The 22,352-nt window shown below is 51.7% G+C and overlaps 15 protein-coding genes across 15 annotated transcripts; 6 read left to right on the plus strand and 9 right to left on the minus strand.

The window, feature by feature from the left end:
* Positions 1-51: 51 nt before the first annotated feature.
* ASPGLDRAFT_32365 (uncharacterized protein) lies at positions 52-1,759 on the plus strand (the record flags this gene model as incomplete). Its single annotated transcript, XM_022544164.1, has 2 exons — positions 52-127; positions 189-1,759. 2 exons carry the CDS (start codon positions 52-54, stop codon positions 1,757-1,759), a joined length of 1,647 nt encoding a protein of 548 aa, XP_022404577.1.
* Positions 1,760-1,955: 196 nt separating this feature from the next.
* Positions 1,956-2,386, plus strand: ASPGLDRAFT_42960 (uncharacterized protein; the record flags this gene model as incomplete). The annotated part of the gene is made up of 1 exon (XM_022545710.1): positions 1,956-2,386. The coding sequence occupies exon 1, from the start codon at positions 2,150-2,152 to the stop codon at positions 2,381-2,383; it is 234 nt and encodes a 77-aa protein (XP_022404578.1). The 5' UTR covers positions 1,956-2,149.
* Positions 2,387-2,470: 84 nt separating this feature from the next.
* On the minus strand, positions 2,471-3,485 carry ASPGLDRAFT_63972 (putative 3-hydroxyisobutyrate dehydrogenase; the record flags this gene model as incomplete). The annotated part of the gene is made up of 2 exons (XM_022548729.1): positions 2,471-3,223; positions 3,279-3,485. The coding sequence occupies 2 exons, from the start codon at positions 3,483-3,485 to the stop codon at positions 2,471-2,473; spliced, it is 960 nt and encodes a 319-aa protein (XP_022404579.1).
* A 222-nt stretch (positions 3,486-3,707) lies between these two features.
* Positions 3,708-5,124, minus strand: ASPGLDRAFT_118509 (alpha/beta fold hydrolase; the record flags this gene model as incomplete). Its single annotated transcript, XM_022539963.1, has 3 exons — positions 3,708-4,058; positions 4,110-4,197; positions 4,250-5,124. 3 exons carry the CDS (start codon positions 5,122-5,124, stop codon positions 3,708-3,710), a joined length of 1,314 nt encoding a protein of 437 aa, XP_022404580.1.
* Positions 5,125-5,615: 491 nt separating this feature from the next.
* ASPGLDRAFT_118888 (C2H2-type zinc finger protein) lies at positions 5,616-8,203 on the minus strand (the record flags this gene model as incomplete). The annotated part of the gene is made up of 6 exons (XM_022539994.1): positions 5,616-6,029; positions 6,079-6,231; positions 6,298-6,969; positions 7,075-7,957; positions 8,008-8,062; positions 8,113-8,203. 6 exons carry the CDS (start codon positions 8,201-8,203, stop codon positions 5,616-5,618), a joined length of 2,268 nt encoding a protein of 755 aa, XP_022404581.1.
* Positions 8,204-8,320: 117 nt separating this feature from the next.
* ASPGLDRAFT_42967 (MBL fold metallo-hydrolase) lies at positions 8,321-9,440 on the minus strand. Its single transcript, XM_022545711.1, has one exon. The coding sequence runs from the start codon at positions 9,349-9,351 to the stop codon at positions 8,392-8,394; it is 960 nt and encodes a 319-aa protein (XP_022404582.1). The 5' UTR covers positions 9,352-9,440; the 3' UTR covers positions 8,321-8,391.
* Positions 9,441-9,550: 110 nt separating this feature from the next.
* On the minus strand, positions 9,551-10,325 carry ASPGLDRAFT_72067 (uncharacterized protein). The gene is made up of 2 exons (XM_022549591.1): positions 9,895-10,325; positions 9,551-9,835 (listed from the first exon to the last, which is right to left on the minus strand). The coding sequence occupies exons 1-2, from the start codon at positions 10,109-10,111 to the stop codon at positions 9,621-9,623; spliced, it is 432 nt and encodes a 143-aa protein (XP_022404583.1). The 5' UTR covers positions 10,112-10,325; the 3' UTR covers positions 9,551-9,620.
* Positions 10,326-10,402: 77 nt separating this feature from the next.
* Positions 10,403-12,058, plus strand: ASPGLDRAFT_32371 (NAD-dependent succinate-semialdehyde dehydrogenase; the record flags this gene model as incomplete). The annotated part of the gene is made up of 4 exons (XM_022544165.1): positions 10,403-10,420; positions 10,474-10,561; positions 10,615-11,002; positions 11,053-12,058. The coding sequence occupies 4 exons, from the start codon at positions 10,403-10,405 to the stop codon at positions 12,056-12,058; spliced, it is 1,500 nt and encodes a 499-aa protein (XP_022404584.1).
* Positions 12,059-12,122: 64 nt separating this feature from the next.
* On the minus strand, positions 12,123-13,512 carry ASPGLDRAFT_42970 (mRNA splicing protein PRP18). The gene is made up of 2 exons (XM_022545712.1): positions 12,506-13,512; positions 12,123-12,450 (listed from the first exon to the last, which is right to left on the minus strand). The coding sequence occupies exons 1-2, from the start codon at positions 13,420-13,422 to the stop codon at positions 12,258-12,260; spliced, it is 1,110 nt and encodes a 369-aa protein (XP_022404585.1). The 5' UTR covers positions 13,423-13,512; the 3' UTR covers positions 12,123-12,257.
* Positions 13,513-13,701: 189 nt separating this feature from the next.
* Positions 13,702-14,541, plus strand: ASPGLDRAFT_118896 (SAP18 family protein; the record flags this gene model as incomplete). The annotated part of the gene is made up of 1 exon (XM_022539995.1): positions 13,702-14,541. The coding sequence occupies one exon, from the start codon at positions 13,702-13,704 to the stop codon at positions 14,539-14,541; it is 840 nt and encodes a 279-aa protein (XP_022404586.1).
* Positions 14,542-14,638: 97 nt separating this feature from the next.
* ASPGLDRAFT_1005086 (uncharacterized protein) lies at positions 14,639-15,483 on the minus strand. The gene is made up of 5 exons (XM_022539401.1): positions 15,241-15,483; positions 15,153-15,188; positions 14,905-15,020; positions 14,788-14,852; positions 14,639-14,725 (listed from the first exon to the last, which is right to left on the minus strand). The coding sequence occupies exons 1-4, from the start codon at positions 15,257-15,259 to the stop codon at positions 14,799-14,801; spliced, it is 225 nt and encodes a 74-aa protein (XP_022404587.1). The 5' UTR covers positions 15,260-15,483; the 3' UTR covers positions 14,639-14,725; positions 14,788-14,798.
* Positions 15,442-16,628, plus strand: ASPGLDRAFT_42971 (glutathione S-transferase). The gene is made up of 3 exons (XM_022545713.1): positions 15,442-15,705; positions 15,755-16,134; positions 16,187-16,628. Exons 1-3 carry the CDS (start codon positions 15,674-15,676, stop codon positions 16,537-16,539), a joined length of 765 nt encoding a protein of 254 aa, XP_022404588.1. The 5' UTR covers positions 15,442-15,673; the 3' UTR covers positions 16,540-16,628.
* Positions 16,629-16,735: 107 nt separating this feature from the next.
* On the minus strand, positions 16,736-18,689 carry ugd1 (UDP-glucose dehydrogenase; the record flags this gene model as incomplete). Its single annotated transcript, XM_022539957.1, has 3 exons — positions 16,736-17,881; positions 17,957-18,396; positions 18,452-18,689. The coding sequence occupies 3 exons, from the start codon at positions 18,687-18,689 to the stop codon at positions 16,736-16,738; spliced, it is 1,824 nt and encodes a 607-aa protein (XP_022404589.1).
* A 474-nt stretch (positions 18,690-19,163) lies between these two features.
* On the plus strand, positions 19,164-20,579 carry ASPGLDRAFT_22706 (glycosyltransferase family 4 protein; the record flags this gene model as incomplete). The annotated part of the gene is made up of 1 exon (XM_022543213.1): positions 19,164-20,579. The coding sequence occupies one exon, from the start codon at positions 19,164-19,166 to the stop codon at positions 20,577-20,579; it is 1,416 nt and encodes a 471-aa protein (XP_022404590.1).
* Positions 20,580-21,545: 966 nt separating this feature from the next.
* ASPGLDRAFT_42974 (uncharacterized protein) lies at positions 21,546-22,267 on the minus strand. Its single transcript, XM_022545714.1, has 2 exons — positions 22,085-22,267; positions 21,546-22,012 (listed from the first exon to the last, which is right to left on the minus strand). The coding sequence occupies exons 1-2, from the start codon at positions 22,169-22,171 to the stop codon at positions 21,734-21,736; spliced, it is 366 nt and encodes a 121-aa protein (XP_022404591.1). The 5' UTR covers positions 22,172-22,267; the 3' UTR covers positions 21,546-21,733.
* Between the last annotated feature and the right edge of the window lie 85 nt (positions 22,268-22,352).

Consider the following 22,352-nt stretch of genomic DNA (forward strand, 5'->3'; position numbering starts at 1 on the left):
TCGTGTGATTGTTTTTCTTTGGCTCAGATAAGCTCGCCTACCAGTGGTCGCATGTCTCGGACAGAATGTAATGGGCGGCCGGAGGCTCACAATCTGCCTTTAATGGAGGTTGACACCGTCATTGTGGGTACGTTGAGTATACCATACTACCACCAATAATGCACCTTGTTAACGCCGAGATTTGACAGGGAATGGGCCCGCGGCCATGATTCTGTCTTACATCCTCCATGGACACATCCCGCATTACTCTGCCAATCCCCCGCATCCAGACCCTCTACTCCATGCGAAACTACAGGATGCATCCCCGTTACTTGACCTCGATGTCGATACCCTGACCGAACACTTTGCGGCATCGCGACTTTCCTACTCTACCCAGGCACTTCCGGTTAATGTCCTGCTCGACACCCTTATCCGTCCTAGCGTCGACGTGGAAGACGCGGAGTGTACTACAAACGTTGAATGGAGGACTGTGCCTGAAAAGGCCGTTTCGCACTTGGTTATTGGCAATGCGCCGCAGGCAGGTGGTCAGTGGGTGGACAACCCCATGCCTGCGAGCTGGGATATTCAGACCTTGAGCTATGCGGCTATGTTGTCGCTGCCAGTGTACTGTTATGCGCGACACTATTGCAAAGTGACTGGGAAAGAACTACCTGCGTTTACTCGCCCGACGCGACGTGAGATTACGGAGTATCTACGCGAATATCCAAAGGCCGTTGGAATCGACGATGTTTTCCGATTCCATGAAACAGTGTCCGGCATCTCCAGAACAGCGGACGGGTTTTACATCGCGTCGCATAATGTTCGTTGCAAGCACTTGGTTTTGGCTAGTGGCATCTTTTCGGAAGTGATACAGCCTCTTCCGATGTTAAATGCGTTAGTACCGCTTGAACCAGTTCCTGAGATACCGCTTCTTGTCGTCGGGTCTGGATTTTCCGCGGCGGACGTGATTATTTCAGCACCGAAAGATCAGAAGATTCTTCATGTATTCAAATGGGATCCAGAAAACCGACCATCACCACTGCGCGGCTGCCATCAACACGCATATCCTGAATACGCTGGTGTCTACCGGTTAATGCGACGGGCCGCGGTCGCTGCATCACCGACTGCAAAGCGACCTCGAAACAAACGAGTAACCTCAAGCTCCTTCCTCGAGAGCCGATCTCGGGACGAAGTCTATGAAGGACAACCCAATGCTGAAATCACCGCGGTCGACATGCATAATGATCACGCCACGGTGACCTTCCGTCGGTCAGATGGCGAGACATTCACCCGTCAGGTGCGCGGCCTGGTCTATGCTACTGGTCGACGGGGTACTTTGAACTATCTCGACCCTGGTCTTCTCTCCGAAGTACTTGAGCTCAATGGCAGGACTGAAAAAGATCCCGTCATCTCGAGCCAGTCGCTACGCGCCAAAGCCTTTGAAAACTTAGAAGTCGCGCGCGATGTATATATCATCGGCAGTTTAACCGGTGACTCACTCATCCGCTTCGCCTACGGAGGCTGCGTACAGACAGCAGGTCGATTAATCGGGGCGTCCACCGGAGAAAGCGAAGACGCAAGAACACCCAATGGCTCAGTGTCCTCCAGGCCGAGAACAGCGTTTCCAGTCATGAATGGTATTGACGGACACCACATTTATCCTCATGAACATCGTCCTACGTCCTTGGAAAAGGACAGCAATTACTACTCGGTCTCCACCGTAGCTGAGAACGTCGGTCTCGGTGGGTGGTGGAGGTCGTTAATGCGATTATGGGGATGAGAGTCACTTGTATATGAAGTTAGAATTAATTGTACAAATATGCATGCAATGGAACCGAATTTCTAGAATGGTTGCAAGTCAGCCCAATGACACTTGCTACATTGGGCGAGGTGATGATATCACTGGGGAAGTATATATTGAAGGGGACCTCTCCAGAGCATATCGTCAATTCTCGCCCACACACATAAAAATGGTAAACCAAACCCTCCCCTTCACATGCGCCCTAGTGACCGGCGGCGGCGGCATTGGTAAGGCATTGGCGCCATACCTAACCTCAAAAAGGAATCAAAAGTCCTCATCGCCGGCCGCACCGAATCCAAAACTCCAAAACGCCGTCCAAGAAACAGGCGCAGCGGGCTACTACACTCTGGAGATGGGGACCGGATTAGGATGGTTGAGATTGCGCCGCCGGGCGTGGAGAGCGATTTACATCGTGAGCGCGGGGATCCGGATGGTAATAAGAAGAGTAGGAATAAGGGTGTGCTTGGTATGGAGGAGTTTATGGGGAAGGTTGAGCGGAAGTTGGAGGGTGGAGAGGAGGTTGTTACGGCTGGGATGGGGAATAAGGTGGTAAGTAAGTGGTATGGGGTTTATGGAGAGATGTATGAGAAGGCTGAGAGGTGAGCATGTTCATACACTACAAGTTTGTATATACCTGGGTCAAAGCAGCATGTAAACCATTGAAATGTCTAAAATACATCTTCCCAAGACCTAAAGCTTTGCCGCCCACTTCTCATCCCCCCCAATAAATCGAAACACCACCCTCGAATCCCGATCATAACAATCCTCATCCTTCGACGCCCCCTCATACGTCCTCAACCCCTGCTCCCCAAGCTCCAATCTAGCCCCCACACTCTCCGCCAAACTAACCGCCAGCGAGAAATCCTTCTTCATCAACTGCACCTTAAACCCCCCCTCATACCCATGACTACTCGGCGCATCTGCAACAACCCCAGGACACGGGTTAAACTTGTCACAGATGGCATTCTGCGCAGTTCCCGCGGTAAATACATTCGAGAGCACGCGCGGGTCTAATCCAGACCGGATCCCCATGTTCAGTGCCTCGGCGCTGCCTATCGCGATTAGGCCTGAGAGGTAGTTATTGCATAACTTCGCCGCGAGACCGAGCGAGGGTGCGCCGCAGGGGATGATCTGCTTTCCCATGAGTGAGAGGAGGCGGGTTAGGGTTTGCAGCTGGGGATCGGTCTCTGCGCAGCCGAGGAAGAATGCGATTGTGGCTTTTGCGGCGCCGAGCGTGCCCCCGCTGACGGGGGCGTCGTAGAAGGATGCGTTTGGGTGGGTTTGTGCGAGGTGTTGCTTTACCAGCAGGTTTGTGGCGAGGTCGATAGTCGAGCAGTCTATGAGGACTCGGCCTGCTAGGTCCACTGTAGTAACACCGGTTTTCTCGTCTAGATAGACGGATTTGACATGTGCGCCTTCGGGGACCATTGAGAGGATGTATTTCTGTCTTGTCAGTAATCGTTCACCCGTTTTATCAAGCATGAAGGCGCGGGCGTACCACATTCTCAGCGACATCCCTCGGCGAACTTGAGGCAACGACTTTACCAGGATACTTCCTCTCAAGCTCCTCGACAGGTGCTCTAGAGATATCATAGACGTGGATGCGCGCATTGTCTGGGAGCCTGGCCGCGAGTTGCTCGGCCATGTGCTTGCCCATGGCGCCGAGGCCGATGAAGCCGATTTGGTTGAAGTCTGATGTTGCCATGTTGTGTCTGTATTGTTTTTGTTGGATACATAGTGTTTATGAGTATGGCGTATTGTATATAAAGCGCAGTATGCGGGGGTTCACTCTGGCATTGATTGGGGTTGGGGTTGGGGCTTGGATTGGGGAAGTCTGGGGAAGTTTGGGGACGTATGGAAATTGAAGTTGGTGGCAATTTTCTCTATTGTACAGCTATGTGCATTCTATATCTATCAAGATAGTTACTCAATCCCCACCCTTCTCAGCACAATGATCAACCGCCTCCAACAAATGCGGCACAAATACCGCCGGATCCTCCGTAGCCGGGAAATGACCCAGCTTTGGCATTCGCTTGAACCTCGCCCCGGCAATCTTATTAGCCGTGTTCTCCGACATCTCAGGCGTGTTACTCCAGTCGTACTCGCCGGCGAGGAAGTAAATTGGGCATTTCTTTGTGTTGATGGTTTCGACTCTGCCGCGGCCGTCCCAGCCGTTGAAATAGAAGTCTAGGTCGCCGTGGTATACGCCGTAGGCTTGCGCGCTGTAGGTGTGCCAGAGGAGTTGCCGGTTTTCGTGGGGGGCTGTTGGACACATCATCTGGGTTTGTTAGTGGTGCAAATTGAGATGGTTGTAGGGGGGGGGGCATACTCCGTAGACCCATTCCGGGTTGAAAGTGGCGCTGTTGATGAGAGGGGACTTGTCGTGCCACTCACGGTTCATCTCAACGCGCTCGCATCTAAAGCAAGCACTGGTCAGTCTCGGCCTAGTTGGAAAGAACACGTACTCACCCCTGCAGTGGAATAGAACCACCAATCCCAACCTCCTCCGCACGAATAGCAGCAGCAATACACGCCTGCCCGGCCATCGACGCACCACACAAAATAGGATCTTTCAACCCCAACTCCCTAATCATCCCCGCAATACAGCCAAGATACGCATCCTCGCTATTCGTATGCCCACCAGCCGGATACTCCAGACTCGGAAAACTCCTCCCATGCGAAGGCAAATCAAACGCATACATCGTACACCGAGCCCTCATCCTTGCATCATTCATGACCCCGTGGTACTGCCGACTATCAGACCCCGCCGTGTGCAGGAAGACGATCTCACACGGGCCCGTGCCGCTGCTCTCGTAGAAGATCTTACACCGGCCCCAGCCTTTGCTCTGCACGAAGATGTACCGGCCTGTCAGGTAGTCTTCTTCCTGTTCGGGCTGGGCAGAGACATCGTTAGGCCCGCAGTAAGTGTCGTGCAGGACATCCAGCATTGTGCGCCAGATATGCGCATAGTTAGCAAACGCGAGTTGGTCGCCGATCACTGCAACGCTGTCCTGGCGGATGTTCTGTCCGTAAAGAGCCCAGAAACTCTGGTACGGTATGGCTGGGTTCTTCTTGAATAAGTTCTCCCATTGCGTTGGCAGCGCGGCGAGGGAGAACAGGGCATCTGTGTAGGGGCCCACGCGGGCACTTCCTGTGCTTTGGTTGAAGGTGAAGATGATAGCGTCGTCGCTGCCGACGGATTTTATGGCGAAGGATATCGGGATTGAGATATGGGTGGTGTTTGTGAATGCGAGGAACTGGGGGTTTTGGGTCACGGCGCGGTTGAACTCTGGGATGATGCTGCCCAGTTGCGTGGGGAGATTGTACCAGGGGTGTTCGGACATGGTGTTTATTCAATTGGAAGGGGATAGTTGGTTTTTCATGGGTCAATATGGCAATGCATTCGTCTTAAATTCATCCATCACCGGTGAGCCCTTCCCCACATTCCCCATAGGCCGAGGAGGGGTGTTTGGGGTAAATGTACTGGGGATGGGGAAATGATGCGCTATAACATTGGCATTATTAATGATTTAATGGCGTACCTTTCTACTGGGGTTTAGCATTAGCCGGCTAAGTACCAAAGGGCTCCGCGAACCAGGTATATCTCACTCGTAGATATTGTTCGTTTCTCATTCATTTCTCATTCATTTCTCATTCGTTGGACTTCTGCTACTGCTTGACAACGTGGACTTGCACCATCAAGGTAACGAGCCCATACTGTCTCATGTGTTATAGTCAGCACCGTATTGACGGTTCGGTCCTCTCTGCCGCTCGAAATTGTACCAACATCTTCACCCTTCCTGGTCGTGACGGCGTCAGGAATAATTCGACCGGGCTATGTCCCATCCCCAGCCTGCTCACCAAGACCTCTCGGCTCCAGCAAATCCGCATACACAAACAACGCCCTACTAATCAAATTAACCGCATTCCACGTCTGCATACCCTCAAGAATCATCGCCCAAGCCCTCACTACCTTTGCCCCAAGCAACTGCGGTGCTCGGTCAATGAGATTAGGATTCCCTCTCGGGCTCGATGATTCCACCTCGCGGAGTGTTTCTTTGATTTCCATGCGCAGGTTTTGTTCGTCTGCTTCGAGAGGGTACTCCAGGTTTGTGTGTGTCGTGGCTTGGATGAATTGGTTGAGGACGTAGGCGTATTCTAGTGAGCATACGGCGTGCATTACTGACCAGCTGGGTGCGCGGCCGACGAAGTGGACGCCCATTTGGACTGGTGAGCATAGGGCTGCAGTCTGTATTTCTTAGAAAATATGGGCACGGGTGAGGAATGGGGATGCATACAGCATGTCTTGCAGCTATCAGTAGTAAAGAGCCTCTCTGTAATGTCGGTTGCTCATGCAATCGTTTAGCAATTTGGATATGATTCTGCTCCAGGAGTGAACGAGCCGGGCCAACATCAACCGCCAACCTGATATATGCCAGATGGAAGAGAGCCTCACATAGTGTAAATTAGAATCTGACGTATACTCTTAACTTCTCCAGGGTTAGTGGTATACTCACGGTTGAATTAAACGCAACTGGACCATGCTTATCTAGCGGGCTATATGAAGATTCCGGATTCTGTTCCCACGCACTTTGCCATTTGCGCAGAGCCCGCCGTAATGAAACAGACATCCCGGGAACCATTTGGTTTTCCATGCCCTGCAGTTGCATGGAGTGTTGGATAGAAATGATGCGTTGGAGCAAAGCATGAATCAAGACGTGCCCCCCGAGTGACGAACAAGCAGGCATAGCATCGATATCTTGTATCAACGCAGCGATGCAGTCGTTGAAAAGAGGTGGACGATTAGACCGCTCGTTCACTGCTAACCAACTATTAGAATCTGAGGCTTTCCACTCCATCTCCGAACATGGGAGTCTAAGCTTAATATCCGCGACCATTAGAGGTGAAGGCAGGTTGAATGTTATAGTATGAAGATCAAAGAAGCAGAAGACGATGAGTTTGGTGCGTCTGGCGCTCTCAGCTCGAGCCCACTCTTGCCATGTCATGGGTACCACGGGTGACTCGGAAAGGCCATGCTGGCGCACGAGCATTGATAACACACTCTGGGTGGCAATAGCATGTCTTACTAGAGAGCGATGTTCCCCGCCCCAGGTCGCCATGGCCATCAGGAAGAACAACGTCTGTATGGACTCTGTGAGCGCGTGGTTATCTTGAGTAATATCCAGTTCCTGGTCGTCGGTCGTCATCCCATGACGGTCATCTAGATGCGATCCAGATGATGAATGGGGCGTATTTGTTAAGTACTGGAGAGAATCAGATGGGGGATGTGCGACGCTTTCCCTATCGCTTTCCCGCTGTTGTATCTGCTCAAGAGCGATTACCCTGGCGAGATGAAACAGCTTCAGACCTTGATGTGATTCCAAGCAGTAGTGACTGCCGACAGCTGCAAGAGCCAGAACGAGCTCAGGTGCCATCTCCCTGAGCCGAAGAGTCTGCGGATGAAGAATTGGGAAATGGGGGTGAAAGCCATTCATGAACCCGTGCATATAGCGAGATATGGCATGTCTGGAAGGTAGTTCAGGGGATAACAACCGAGTCGAAGAAAACCGCGAAATCTGGGCATTGAGCCACTCCCAATCCTCTTGAGACACTCGGATGAATGGCGCCAAATGGACAGGAGAGCGGCCTGGGTCCGGAACCGAACCAGGCTGCGACTTTGGACGGAAGTCTCCAGCTGGTAGCTCTATGTTCAAATCAATCTGGTCCTGGCCAATCGGTTTCCTGGCTGCTGTAGTAGGCGATATAGACGGGGGATCTATAATCGAAAGCTCCGGGTAGAAGGGTTGTTGTTCAAAGAATGGAGGCAAGCAAACGCTATCCAGGTAATTAAGCCCAAACGATTGAGAATTGCTCTCGGGGTCCATAAAAGCCGGACCCGCTGCATTTAGATACGGCGATATCGAACTCAACCCTGGCTGGCCAAACACAGTGGGGGTTGAAAGTGCATCTCCTACAATGCTTGTACCGTGACCTGAGGCGCTTTCGGGGCCCACCCCGGCGCTCTGGATCCCTGATGAGGGACGTAAATTATCAGTCGACAGCCCGCGGTCATACGAGGGACCCTGTGTGTCATCTGTGGATGGTGCTGGGTTCCCGTCATTATCCGGAGATTCCTTGTTCGTATGGGCAAGTTTGACGTGGCGATTTAATAGATCCCTGGGGATGGTCAGGATATAAACTATTGCCCAGATCTAGATAAAGCATACCTTCGACGACATGAGTAGCGACAAAGGTCACAATGGAATGGCTTGAGGTTGTAATCTACCCTGTGTTAGCTATTGCGGGGAAGACGGATGTGAGGGGAGGCGGACGTATGCTTTCATGCCGCTGAAGGTGTTCGCGCCGATTGAAATGCCGTTGGCACGTGTCACATTTGAACTTCTTCTGGGATGACTGCGGCATGGTAAAAAAAAAAAAAAGAAGAAGAAGAAGAAGAAGAAGAAAATCACTTCGCATGAACGATGAGGAAGAGGAAAAGGGCCGCGATAGTGTTCCCTCGGGGAAATCGATTTTGGGGTACTTTCGGGACCGGCAATTGAGATACTACGGTAATCACAGACAGCAGTAACTATTCCCTCCCAAAACTATTACTATAGAGCACCAGGCAGATATCTCCCCCTCCGCTGAGCATCTTCAGTCCATTCACCATCATGCGCCAAAACAACTTCCACCTCACCCAAAGAAGTCTCCCCCCGTTCCAAACGGCCAATCCTCCGTACTGTCTCAAGCGCCTGTGCACGATCCGCATGGATGCAACAAACCCGACCAGTATCGTGAGGATCTGTCCATTCTGCAATATTCTTCTCTCCTGTTAATATCCGCCGATCATGACACGCATCGCCGGCAAGATAGACATATCGGTCTGCGCTGACATGGCATAGTAGATTGATGTGTCCGGGAAGATGACCGGGTGCATTGACGATAAATAGGCTTCCATCCGAGAATACGTCGATAGTATGGGGTAGCTCGTCCAGGGGCTCCCAGGTTCGTTCTTGTAAGCCATGGTCGTGGACTCTAGTAGAACGGCTGGTATCATTTCTTCCCGGCGCACAGAGCTCTATCGTTCGTTCATGTGGCAGCAATCCGCTTTCGAAGTTGCTGTGGCTTCCGTTGGACATGGTACTGTTTCCTGACAGGAGGTCCAATGACCCATTTCCAACGACAAATCGCGACTTGGGGAGGTCCCAGGGCATGCCAATATGATCCCAATGGACATGCGAAAGAATAACATAGTCAATGTCTCTGCTGGTCAGGTTTCCAAGAGCAAGCGAATGGATCACATCTGGAAAGCCTGATAGCGGCTGTCTGCTTGCGAGATGAGTCCGGATAAGGTCGTTGTATAGATCTGGGTCCCGGCGGATTCCCAGGTCAAACACCAGACGAGTCACCTTTCCGGAGGACTGGCATTGATGCTGAATCAAGAAGGATAGCGATGGCACTGTCTTTCTAGATTCCGAATAATTGTCCACTGGGTCGATGAAGAATTTCTCGGGGAGAGTTAGACTGCCAGCAGCGAGGGCATGGACTGTAACAGTATTTGGTCTGTCCATAATTGAAGGAAACACGTCGAGAGACTAGCGTGACTTATGAGAGACGGAGTACTGAAGAAACATTAAGCACTTTGACTACATATTTTGACAGGAATCTTGGGGTGTCTCCATCCGTTTGGAGGAGCACCGGCATATATTCACATTTTGGGGTAGTTGTCTACAATGTAAGAGTACACCTTATCCCCAATGTTCCCCGGACAGATTACAGCTTCGGACATGCTTATTGTACATAACTTCCATTACTGATAGACAATGCATTGAGCAGGTATCTAAAGATGAGGCTTATATTCGCCATTCTCCTTCATCTCCTTAATCGTCTTCTCCGTAATCTTCGTGGCTTCAATACCCGCCGGGGCCCCGCAATAGACCGTGGCCTGCAAAACCGCCTCGCTAATCTCCTTCTCCGTCAAGCCATTGTTGATAGCGCCGCGCGTGTGAACTGCTAGTTCAGGCCAGGCCTTGAGGGCAATCAGCATGCCGATATCTACAAAACGAGTCAGTGTGCTTGCTTCATGGCGACGGATTTCCTGATAGGGTTCTTACTCAAGAGACTCCGTTGCTTTCTTTCCAGGCCGGGTCTGGTCCAGATGTGACCCCAGCACCATTCGGTTATTAGTTCTTGGCCGGGACGGGCAAAGTCGCTGGATCCATTGGCTAGAGATCTCTCGACATATGCGTCGCCAACGACTGCTCTGCGGACTTTCAAGCCCTCTTCGAAGAGGGTTTCGTGGAGGGGCTTAAGTTCGGGTTTGTCGGCCATGATTTTGAAGCGGGGAGGGGAAGAAGAATGTAAAAATGGAGGGGCAGAAGATAACACTGGGGATTTGAAGGGGTTATTTACATCAGTGGCATGCCTCCCCGGTTCCCCAATGTTTCCCCAATGTTCCCCTCGGTACCCCGATGTTCCTCTCAGTACCCCAATGTCCACTGTTCCCCCAAGATTACAGCATCGGGATGGTAATGTTGATATGGTGATATAAATGAATTGTTCAAGAGAATCAGACGGTGTCTAGGTTCTCGTTCTGTAGAAGGAAAAACATCATTATTCACTATGTCATCACCAATCACGGTAAGTCCCTCCGGTATCAATCGCCACATAGGGCTGCTGACACGGAAGTATAGCTCAAGAATTCCTCGTTATTTCACAACCTTGCCTATTCACATGGAAAATGGATTGAAGCCCATTCAAAAGCACGCTTCGACGTCGATGGTAAGCTCAGATCACAATACTACAACGCAGAACAACAACTGACAACCCCACAGACCCCGGAACCGGAAAGGTCTTCACGACATGTCCCGACCTCGCAGCAGAGGACGTCGACCCCATCGTCCAATCCTCCCACGAGGCCTTCCAGACATACAAGACCGTAAACCCCAGAACGCGTGCCCAGCTACTACTCAAATGGCACCAGCTCATCCGGGATAACTGCGACGATATCGCCACCATCCTGACCCATGAGACCGGAAAACCCCTAAACGAGGCCTACGGCGAGATCGACTATGCCACTGGCTTTACTTGGTGGTTTTCTGCTGAGGCGGAGCGTATCCGCGGGGAAGTTAGCACGCCTGCTGCGCCGAACCGGAGGGTGTTGGTTATCAAGCAGCCCATTGGTGTTTGTGTGGCTCTTGTTCCGTGGAATTTTCCCATTGCGTGAGTGCTTTCAGTTTATCCGGTTGTATGCGGATGCTAATCGGTTGAAGGATGATTCTCCGGAAGGTAGGAGCTGCCCTCGCGGCGGGCTGTACGATGATCGCCAAACCGTCTCCCGAGACCCCTCTAACGACTCTGGCCCTGGCGTACCTGGCAGAACAGGCCGGGTTTCCCCCCGGTGTCTTCAATGTAATCACTACTTCGAACACAAACACACCCGCTCTCTCAGAGACTCTGTGTAAGCACCCGCTGGTCCACAAAGTCTCATTCACAGGCTCCACAGCGGTGGGCAGCATCATCGCGCGACACTGCGCCGAGGGTATCAAGAAAGTGACCCTAGAGCTAGGCGGCAACTGCCCCTTCATCATCTTCGATGATGCAAACCAGGAGCATGCACTCGCCCAGCTCACAGCGCTCAAGTGGCGACATGCCGGCCAGGCCTGTGTCACTGCTAACCGCGTCTACGTGCACGACAGAATCTACGAGCAGTTCCTGGCCAAACTTGTCGACCACGCTAAAACGATCAAGGTTGGGCATGGACTGGAGCAGTCGACTACCATGGGACCTCTGACTACTCCGCGTGGCGTCGACAAGGCCCGTCGTCAGATCGAGGATGCCGCCCAGCATGGAGCGAAGATTGCTCACGGAGGTAAGCCTCTGTCGGGCGCTGCGTTTGGTAACGGTTACTACTTCGAGCCGACGATCCTCCGCGATGTGGATTCCTCGATGCAAGTGACGCAGGAAGAAAGCTTTGCGCCCATTGCTGCGGTGTACAGGTTCAAGAGTGAAGATGAAGTCGTGCGGCTGGCTAATGATACCGACATGGGTCTTGCGAGCTACGTGTTTACCAGGGATGTGAATCGTTCATGGCGCATGCTGGAGAAATTGGAGGCGGGGATGATTGGGCTCAACACTGGGAACTCTTCTGCGGCGGAGTCGCCGTTTGGTGGGATGAAGATGTCTGGGTATGGGAAGGAGTCTGGGAAGGATGTGGCTGTTTCTGAGTATTTGGTGTCAAAGACATGTACCATGACTGTAGAGGGGGCGCTGCCTTAATCTTATACAGCATTCATGATAAGGGGTTGCCCAAGACGATGAGACGAAGTCCAAACAGAGATATCTGTGCTTGTAATCCTGGAACGTATACATTGTCCTTGAATAAAACTTAGCCTACATCAATTTTGGAAGCATTGCTAGCATACCAACTTGTATACAGGGAAATCACATATTTGTCCAAATGAATCCTTGTCGAAATCTAGCCCATAATTTGCAACTGGTCGTCCGGCGGCCACCGCACCTGCGCAAAGCTCAAACATCGCTTGATACTCTGTAGGTACTTGCGCGTAACCTCGTCACTGAGGATATGCGCTTGCTGGTCGCTCTGATGCAGTTTCTCTCGTGCTGATCGCTCGTGGATACCAACCATGGTAACACCAATGGGCCATGCACTGTTTATCAAAATAGTCAGAATCTGTCTTCAAGACATAAGGGTAAGAAACTTACGCCTTTCCAATACTCAACCGCAAATAAGCATCATTCGCATCGACGTATCTCCTTTGCTGAGCCTTGTGGACGATCTCCAGAATAGGTTCCAACATTTTATCATCCACATCGAACTTCTCCAGCTTTTTAAACAATGGCTTCAGGTTATCCCTCGATTGCGCCATAGCATTGTACGCCTGTCGACCCTGGAGACTTTGTCTGACAGTCAGATCCCGCTTCGCCAAAGCAATCTCCCACTCCGAAAGCACCATGTTGAAATACGACGCAAGTTGTCGGAACAAGAACTTCCGGCCCTCGTTTTCTTTGGGAATGGTCTGGGAGATCTTCATTTCGACCTCAGGAACCGGCTCCAGCGTCGTAGGAATCGGGCCATTGGACAGCTTCGGCTTTGGCGTAAGCGCGCGCTGGACTAGGCGGCGGTATCGTCGTAGACGAGAGTTATGCGATTCTCCAAATAAACAGACCGGTTCTTCCAGCTCGCGGAATTTCTGCGCAAGTTCTTCATCAGGAATATCACCCTCTTTCTCGCCCTCGCCCAATATCCCTTCTTCGCTTCCACTACCAGGCGGTGGTAATTCTGGCAAACCGAGCTTCTTCCTACGTTCTCGTTCCTTAACTGCTTCCTCCTCTTCCCTCTTTTTGCGTGACTCCTCTGCCAGTTTCTGCTTCTTCTGTTCTCGTTCGCGTCGCCGTTCGGCTTCTTCGTCGTCGGCCTTGCGCTTTAGTGACATGCGCTCTTCTCGTTCGCGACGGAGGCGTTCTTGTTCTTCATTGTAGGCGGCGATTCGGGCTGCTTCTTCTTCGCCGCGACGGGTGTATTTCTTTGCTGGTTGTTTGGATTGTTTTTCTGTCTCTTTCTGGGAGTCGGTGCCTTTGGCTTTGCCGATTTCTTTGGACATTAAAGCTGCGAAATCCATTTTGCTGTTATCGAGTCAATAGTTATAGAAAGAAATAAGATGAGTTAGTCCATGAATGATTTCTGGAGATACGGTAGTGGTTGAAAAGGTGAATGCTTGCGGCGGTGGAAGTCGAAGTCCGACAAAGCTCCGGATTTCTTCTCGTGACGAAGACACCTTCAACCTCAACCGTCAGCTCCAACCACGCCACACCACAATCCACCGTTATATCGAGTATACCAATTGACACAATCCTTCAACCCCGAATAAGCTGAAACAACAACCTCACAAAAAACCAAAATGGCCGCGCGAAACGCGCCCCAAATCGACCGCCAAACAACCACCCCCTTCCACCTCAAGCTCTTCTACCGCCTCAACAACTTCCATCACCTCGCCGACTTCTCCCTCTCCCCATCCCCCTCCACCTCTTCACCCTACGGCGGCCCCGTCAGCGGCCCCAATGCCATCCGCGCCCAGTCACCCCCCTCCGCAACCACCGCGCGCCTCCCGCCGCATCTCGAAATCTACACCTGGCAATCATGCACCCTGCGCGAGCTCAGCCAGCTGCTTACCTTGGCGCTGCCGTCGCTTCTTCCTGATCCGCCTGTGGGCACGAGGTTGTGCTTCCGGCTTATTTACCCCGATACGAAAGCAGCTGCGGCGATGGGGCCGGGGGCGGATGCGAGAGGGCGGTATTTGAGTAAGGATATTGGGAATGTGGTTATTGGGCCAAGGGATAGTCCGTTTCACAACGGGGAGGATGAGGAGGAGGATGCTGCTGCTGCTGCGCCGCCGCCGCGTGGTTTACGGTTACAAGGCAATGATACGGAGAGGACGTTGCAGGATGTGCGGTTTGTAATTGGGGATTATGTGGATTGTGCGATATTGCCGCCGTTGGAGGATGGGTCTGTTGCGCCGCCGATTATCTCGGGGAGGGGCGCTGTTGGGGGGCCAGGGAGTATTGGTGGGGGGATGAGGGCGTTTCGGGAGAATGGGTTTGGGCTTGGACGGGGTGGGAGGGGGAGGGGGGGTGAAAGGGTTCCTGCTGGGGATTGGAAACGGGGGGAGAGGTTGCCGGATGGGGGTGGACGGGGTGGACGGGGTGGACGGGGTGGAAGGAGGGGATGGGCGCCGTATTAGCTGTGACTGGCATTGGGGATTTAACTGGATGTAATTCGGGATACCCAGTTCATAATAAATGATTCACTTGAATGATTTTATTACTGCTATGTCTACAATGCTTATCGATTGGCAGCGTCCAATCAGAAACGAAGTTATCGTCAGCACAATCGCATGTTGAAGAAGGAAGAAATGCAGTATATTTCTAATGAATACACGTCCAGAGTCGGGTCGGAATATAAACCCCATAACACACTCCGGAACAACCGAGATATCACTTAAAACTCCGCAATGGAATCCTCCCTCCTCTTGCCGCGGAGGTGAAATTTGCCCTGACCAGTTAGCCCTTTCACTAAACTCCTTATACCAGTGACAGCGACGTACATCGGTGTTGTAGGCAACGTAGCCCAGAGCGCCGGGAATGGCAGCCATGTAGAGGAACGAGAACCAGGCGTGGCGCGGCGTCCAGCGGAAATACTTGTAGCGGTTGACGGTGAGTTCTGTTTCTCAATGTCAGTCGTGTTCGGATTGTTGGTATGTCCCCAACGTCAGAAGGCAATTGGTTTCGAGCATTGAGTGTGTTTCTTGGTGTCTCTTGCATCACTATCGGGGAAACGGGTGGGTGGAAGTACCGTAGTATTTCTGGAGGGCCGGGTCAAGGACCAACGCTGAAAGTCGTTAGCTACTGATCTTAACTAGCAGTAGGGAGGAATGGCATACACTTGCTTGGACCGGCCATGATTGCAGTTGATCGTGTCTATCGGCGCAAGTGAGAGAGAAGCGAAGTTGAGGTCGAAGTCGCGGATGCTTGGCGCTGAGTCATATGCAGTTATGCAGATTATGCTGCATAACTCCACTCCACTCGAGATACCTCTGAATGCGATAACGAAAACGCTAGAAAATAAGATCAAATAAAGTACAGTCTAGACACACCTCTATATTCTACTGTCCTTCGCATTTATTTCTACTTTGAGCGTTGACTCAGAAATGGTCTTGTACTCTGGCACATGCACTCCACCGTGACATCACGCCTAATCCTAAAGCGTCGTCACAAGATTATCGCCGAGGTTCGCCTCTGCCCTATATATATTGGCGATCCCCTCCATTTTTCAGACATCACAATATTCTGAATTTTCACAGATTTACACTCACAATGGCTCAAGACACCAAGGTCACCCTGTACTGGTATGTTCCATCTCACCCAGCCAAGCAGGAAATCTCTAATCCAACGAAGGCTGGAGCAATCCCGCTCCCAGCGCATCCTCTGGCTCCTCGAAGAACTCAACATCCCCTACGAACTGAAAACCTTCAAGCGCGGCCCCGACATGCTCGCCCCCCAGGAACTCAAGGACGTCCATCCCCTCGGAAAGTCCCCCGTTATCGGTATCGAGAACGCAAACACCGCCACGCCGTTGATTCTCGCTGAGTCAGGCTTTATTACGGAATATCTGTGCGACCACTTCAATGGGGAGAGGCTCGTGCCGAAGAGATACAAGGAAGGAAAAGAGGGACAGATTGGTGCGGAGACGGACGAGTGGATTCGGTACCGGTATTACATGCATTATGCGGAGGGGAGTTTGATGCCGTTTTTGCTGTTGTCATTGGTTATGAATGGTGAGTCCTTCCATATCACCTCCCGTATGCTATTTGGTTGCTAACGAGACAGGCGTCCGCAACGCCCCCGTCCCCTTCTTCGTCAAACCCCTCACCAGCATCGTCGCCTCCAAGGTCGAATCCGCCTTCATCAACCGCAACATCGACAACCACTTCCGCTTCCTGGACGAGCAGCTCAAGACCGCTCCCGGTGGCGGTCCGTACCTCTGTGGTAAGGAGTTGACGGCTGCGGATATCCTGATTAGTTTCCCGATTATCGCGGCTATGGTTCGGTTGCCGGAGGGTGCGGAGAAGTATCCAAATGTGAAGGCGTATGCGGATTTGTTGCAGGGGATGGAGGGGTATAAGAAGGCGGTTAAGAAGATTGAGGAGGTGGAGGGGAAGTTTGAGGCTATTATGTCGTGATTTTGTGATTTTATTTGAGCCATTGTGTTTATGGATTATGTGTTATGTTGGATGTCTATGTTATATCCGTTCTGTAATGTATATGGATGCAATGTTGAACTGCTATTAAATGACAATACTTGGTATTAGTATCTATAAGTTTCAAACCACTATATACATTCAAACGGAAGCCAAATAGCGCCGGGAAATCAGAGAACTATGGGAAATCAGAACGCCGACCAATAGCATCAACCCTCACCCCCAACCTCTCCATCTCCTTTACATCCAACATCCCCCGTCCATCAAACAACCATTTCGGATGTTTCATATTATACGCGATGCGCGCCCACTCCAGCGGTTCCAGCACCGTAGGACGGCTCGACTTCGAGCGACAATCAGCGCAGTCAACGGGACAGGTATCTTGAGGTGTCAAGTGGTAGGTCGTGCCATTGGAGACCCATACATCCTGTACAGTTGGATCGTTTTCAAGGCTGCTGTCTGTTTCGGAGGTATAGGATTTAGTGGATGACCGCCGAGATGAGTTCCGGAATTGATCGCAGTCGGTAATGACAAGCACCGCATTCGCCAGTGAACAGGCAAGGTATGGATCACCATAGACCTTGACCGCACTGGTATCACCACAGACAGTCTCAACCTCCCGAATAATATCCTCCTCTCGACAATACGGATCGAAAACGGCAATCTCCAACGGTCGTTCTTCAAGCAATAGCCTAATCACATCAACAGCCAACGACTCCCGCGGATCCCCCGTCCCCTTCTTAAACGCAAACCCAAGTAGCGCCAACTTCTGCCCAACCAGATTTCCCCAAAACCGCTGAGCAACCTTCCCAGCAAACCGATTCCGCTGCGCCTCGTTCATCACATTCACCTGTCTCCAGTAATCCGCGACATTATCTAACCCCAGCGACTCAGCCAGATACGTCAAACTGGCAATGTCCTTCCGGAAACAGCTTCCACCAAACCCAAGGCCAGCTTTTAGGAATTGAGGCCCGATTCGCGGGTCTAGCCCGATGGCTCGGGAGACCTGGTCGACTTCTGCGCCTGTGCGTTCGCAGATCGCGCTGATGGAGTTGATGCTGCTGATTCGCTGAGCGAGCATGGCGTTGGCGACGAGTTTGGCGAGTTCGGAGGACCAGGCGTTGATTTCGAGGATGCGGGTAGAGGGTACCCAGGCGCTGTATATACTGGCCAAGACGCGGGCTGCGTGGTGGCCAGATGGCGTGCCCGAGGATCCTATTAAGACGCGGTCTGGGGTTGTTAGATTATCGATGGCTGAGCCTTCGGCTAGGAACTCAGGGTTGGAGAGGACTTCGAATGGGATTCCTGGGCGGAGGCTGGCCAGCTATAGAACATAGCATGTTAGTCCGCATTGTCGCAAATTTAAACTAAATACATAAGCAATCTTGGGTGCATGTACCAACTGCCGGACCCGCTGCGCAGTCCCACACGGCACAGTGCTTTTCTCCACAATGATAGTTCCCGGTTTCGCGTGCGCTGCTATTTCGCGCACGGCCTCATCGATGGCTGTCATGTTAGTTGCTCTTCCGGCGCCTTCTCCGAAGGTTTTGGTTGGCGTGTTGACTGCTAGGAAGATCATGTCGGCTTGTGATGTGCGCGCCGAGTCGCAAGTGAAGAACAGGTTGGGGCGGCGTTTCAGGGTGTTTGTAGTGTTTGCGATGGGATTGTTGGTTTTGATTGTTGTGCTGTCTCTAGTCGCGCGGACTACGTTGACCAGGCCCTGTTCGTGCACGGGGAGGTGTGGTGATGTCCATTTTTGGATGCGTCGGGGGTCCCGGTCCAGGACGTTGACGGTTATTGTTGGGTTGTTCAGCGCCAAAACTGCGGCAGTTGGTCCTCCTGTTCAGGTTAGCAACAAGTCACTTTCCACTCTCCTTCAGCAAGAAAAGCCTACCTACATAACCCGCACCCACGACGCAAACATCCTTCACAGCACCCCATGCCGCAGGGCCCTGGAAGGAGATATAACCAGAACCAGGAGAACTCGGCGACGGCGACAAAGCAAGATCATCTCCTTTAGATGGTCCGAACAAAGGACTCGAAGCAGGCGTAGTGAGAGCAGTTGAACCCGAACCCGAACCGCTCCAGGAACCCTCGCCCGAGGTTCCCAGGGGAGAAGCGACGAAATCCATAGCGTCTCCCTGGCAGATTGCCATATAGATTTATCGATGTAAATAGTACCATTCTGGCCTTAGTCCGCGGGACCAAATGGTTTATACACGGTTTGCGCCAACTGCCCCTCCTTCGGTCGAGGGGCAATGCCCTGTGATCGCTAGCCGTTATCGTGACCATGTTGTACCATAGAATAACCAACGGGATGTCCCGCTACTATCCTAGAAAACTCGTGGTATTCAGCACGCGGGGTGTCTCCCGGACTGCCAGTGGTTGTTGTTCTTGACTCGTCCCTAGCGAGGGACCGGCCCACGTGCCGCCGGCTTGCGATATCCTTATTTCGGAGTCGAATAGAATTCGTCCAAGGTTTATGGTTCTTTCGTCACGATAAAGAGGAGGGATGAAAAATGAGGATGGCTTGCTTCTTGTTCGGTATTCATAAGGTGGGGTGTCTGCGGTTTCGTGGACAATAGGTGTGTTCCCAGCGCTGCAGTATGGCCCTAAATACAGCCGTCTCTATCTCTCCACGAGATAACTTCCCGGATGTTCTTAGAGAGAAACGGGTCTTGTTGACGACAGAATCACTCGGTCCGGTCAACGGCGTCAGTCGCACAACGCGCAGTCTCGTCGATTATCTCCATCGCAATGGAGTAGACCTGGCAGTGGTTGCGCCGCGCTTTGAGGGCCATCAACAGCAGCAGGCAGGTGAAAAGCCATTCCGCGAAGTGCGCATACCCGGATATCCACTACCCTACAATCCGGACCTGACAGTGGTGTATCCATTCCACCTAAACGATGTCTACCGACAAACCTTCGAGCCTGACGTGATCTATCTGGCTAGCCCTGCCTCGCTTGGTTTCCAGATGCTGCTACTTCTTCGCCAGCTGCGACGTTCTCCGGTTGTGCTGTTGAACTTTCAGACGGATTTATCTGCATACAGCGAAATCCTCCTGCCGGCTCCGTTGGACCGCTTCGCTGTCTGGCTTCTGGCGACGGTGCAGGGGTACTTGTTTAGTCTCCCCGCCGTGCACACCATCTTCTATCCCTCTTCTACTATACAAGGGTATCTCGAGAAGACAGGAGCACCGCAGAACCGATTCCATAAACTTGGCCGTGGCGTCGATACTTCACTATTCAACCCATCCCATCGCGATGAAAACTACCGCCAGTCAATCGCCCCCAACAACGAAATAATCCTCGTCTACGTATGCCGCCTAGCCCCAGAAAAAGGCTTCAACTTCCTAGCTCGCGCAGCAACACGTCTCGCAGCAGCAAACCTACCTTTCAAACTCCTCATCGTAGGCGGCAACCGCAACCCAGCCGTCGAAACTCGTATCCACCGTCTCTTCGACGCAGTCCAGGACCATGTCATTTTCACCGGCTTCCTGACGGGCGTGGATCTCGCGCGCGCATACGCTGCTGGGGATTTATTCCTGCACTGCTCTGTAACTGAGACGTTTGGGCTTGTCGTGCTTGAGGCCATGGCTAGTGGGCTTCCGGTTATCGCGCGCGATCAGGGCGGGCCGTCGGATATTATTCGTAATGGTCAGACGGGGTATCTCGTGTCGCCGGACGATCTGGATGGGTTTGTCGCGTTGGTAAGACAGATGTCGCTTGACGGGGGACTCCGGTCTAGTCTGAGCCGTGCTGCTCGGGGGTATGCGGACGAGACGACGTGGGAGGCTATTAATCGTCGCGTGGCGTGGCAGATTGCGGATGCTGTCAAGTCGCAGCCGCTCTCGAGAGTGTCGTTTACTCCCCTGCACATGGCGTGGAAGGTTATTGAGAAAATGCGCCTTCTGGCTGCTGTGGGGATGGTGTATTTGATGTGGTTGATTGCTGTGGTGCCGTTGATTGTACATGGGGAGGTTATACCGCAGTTGCGCGCTGTTTACAAAGTCCGGAAATAGTAATGGATAATTAATAATGACTTTGTTGTAGTGTTGTAGTAATACAGATTATCACTGTTAATTGAATAAACAAGCCAAGTTGTATGTCTCATCCAAACGTCGCTGAATAGCAACCATAACTCGCTCCAAATCAAAAGCATCTGGCTGCAAAAAAACCGATCACAAGCCACCACATCAAACAGCAAGTACTCAGCATGCGGAAAACAAGCACGACGACAATCTCCCGAAAACGGCTCCATCAGCTTCACAATCTGAGGAACCTCCCAGAATCTATCAGACAGATCGCTCACATCCTCCAGCTTATCCCTAGCCATTTTCTCGACAATCTCAGGATCCATGACGTTCGCAATCAACCCCTCACTCGCTAGGTACTCAAGGACACCCCTTACACGCAGCATCTGGGCTTCTTGTCCAAGGATCGAGTTCACAACTTGGCCTCTGAGCTCAGGGAACTCGGATGGGACTTTGCACTTTGCCTCTTAGGACTCTCTCGCAACAGCCTACTAAGTCGGATAGACCTCCCGCACAGGCGTCACGACCGAGGTCTTCGAGGTAGGTTTTTATTATGTCAAGCTGCTCGTATGCGTTGGAATCATTCCCGTGGCCATCTTTAGGCTGGTGGCGAGCTTGCTCATCTGCTCTGTTCAGGATGAGTTGGCCGATACTGCGGCGTTTGGTATTGGGGTTGGGGTTCTGGGGATGGAGGAGGCGACGGTGCTGCTGTTTCTTTTTCGTTTGAATATATTCCATATCATGTTGGGTATGTCTTGTTTATGTAGTGGGTTGTTAATGGAGATAAATACAAATTAACTCATTCAAAATAACAACGCCGTCACTTCATTGTCCGTCAACTATTTCCGAAGCCTTATTTTCTAGTCGGTTCTATACAACAACATCTACAACATTCGAGACCATAGCTCAGTCTGATAATATTCTTTTCTGTCAATCAAAAAGTCGACCATAGGTCTGGAGAATGTGTTCGTGATATTGTAGGTGCAGTCAGGATTCTATAGAAGTGCTTGGAAAGACTCCGTCTGATGATACAGAGTACAAACACGCGATTCAACATATTCAACATACCCAACACAGGAAAGCGACACAGCAAGTAAATTGCCCAATTTCAACGCCACTTTGTCGACCATCAAGAGATCAAATCAAACCAAACGCCAAAAGGAGTAAAGATTACACTGTAACTTCGTGGCGCGAAGGGACCACTGTACTGTCAGCGAGCGACTTTCGAGTTGGGTTTTCTTTGGTCTCGTGTCCCCAACACCAGACGAAGCTGCCCATCGTGAGAAAAGTGTCAGGGCCTTGACGCTCCTGTCCTTGGTGAAATCGTAAAGTTCGGTCTTGTAGATAATCACGTTCGAGCCATCATAATGGGCCTGGGGCATTCGAGCATGTCGGGGTCCCATGAATGAGATGAGCAGAATCTAGTATTGTGTGTACTGCGCGTTAGTGCTGTCCATATTCCCAGCATACTTGACGATGAAATAAAGACTTACTGTGTAAATAGTGTGCTGTTTGAGGAACTCAATCTCGTGGAATTCACCTGCATTTGAAGAATGCAAAGCAATTCCCCTCAGCTTCATTATACAACTCGTTTGTCATGTCGCACACTTGGCGTTCGAGGCTTTGCAAACGCTCAAGGCATTCGCTGCGTTCTGGCGATGGTTTCTCGTACGCCGCAGTCATGATGAAGGTGAAATAAATGAAGATAATTGAAGGGAAGGGAGCATCTAGATACGGCCAGATGTGACATAATGGCCTGAG

Source organism: Aspergillus glaucus (genome assembly GCF_001890805.1).
Source record: "Aspergillus glaucus CBS 516.65 unplaced genomic scaffold ASPGLscaffold_3, whole genome shotgun sequence".
Taxonomy (NCBI): Eukaryota; Fungi; Ascomycota; class Eurotiomycetes; order Eurotiales; family Aspergillaceae; genus Aspergillus; species Aspergillus glaucus.

Coding starts and splice junctions, on each gene's coding strand:
- ASPGLDRAFT_42970 (XM_022545712.1), bottom strand. CDS start 13,422: ATGGATTTCGCAGCTTTAATGTCCAAAGAAATCGGCAAAGCCAAAGGC. Junction 12,451..12,505: donor CGGTTGAGTATTGGAAAGGC/GTAAGTTTCTTA, acceptor TTTGATAAACAG/TGCATGGCCCATTGGTGTTA.
- ASPGLDRAFT_42967 (XM_022545711.1), bottom strand. CDS start 9,351: ATGGACAGACCAAATACTGTTACAGTCCATGCCCTCGCTGCTGGCAGT.
- ASPGLDRAFT_72067 (XM_022549591.1), bottom strand. CDS start 10,111: ATGGCCGACAAACCCGAACTTAAGCCCCTCCACGAAACCCTCTTCGAA. Junction 9,836..9,894: donor AAAGCAACGGAGTCTCTTGA/GTAAGAACCCTA, acceptor CTCGTTTTGTAG/ATATCGGCATGCTGATTGCC.
- ASPGLDRAFT_42974 (XM_022545714.1), bottom strand. CDS start 22,171: ATGAAGCTGAGGGGAATTGCTTTGCATTCTTCAAATGCAGGTGAATTC. Junction 22,013..22,084: donor AACAGCACACTATTTACACA/GTAAGTCTTTAT, acceptor ACACAATACTAG/ATTCTGCTCATCTCATTCAT.
- ASPGLDRAFT_42971 (XM_022545713.1), top strand. CDS start 15,674: ATGGCTCAAGACACCAAGGTCACCCTGTACTG. Junction 15,706..15,754: donor ACCAAGGTCACCCTGTACTG/GTATGTTCCATC, acceptor AATCCAACGAAG/GCTGGAGCAATCCCGCTCCC. Junction 16,135..16,186: donor GTTGTCATTGGTTATGAATG/GTGAGTCCTTCC, acceptor CTAACGAGACAG/GCGTCCGCAACGCCCCCGTC.
- ASPGLDRAFT_1005086 (XM_022539401.1), bottom strand. Junction 15,021..15,152: donor GGCCCTCCAGAAATACTACG/GTACTTCCACCC, acceptor ATTGAGAAACAG/AACTCACCGTCAACCGCTAC. Junction 14,853..14,904: donor ACGTTGCCTACAACACCGAT/GTACGTCGCTGT, acceptor CTAACTGGTCAG/GGCAAATTTCACCTCCGCGG.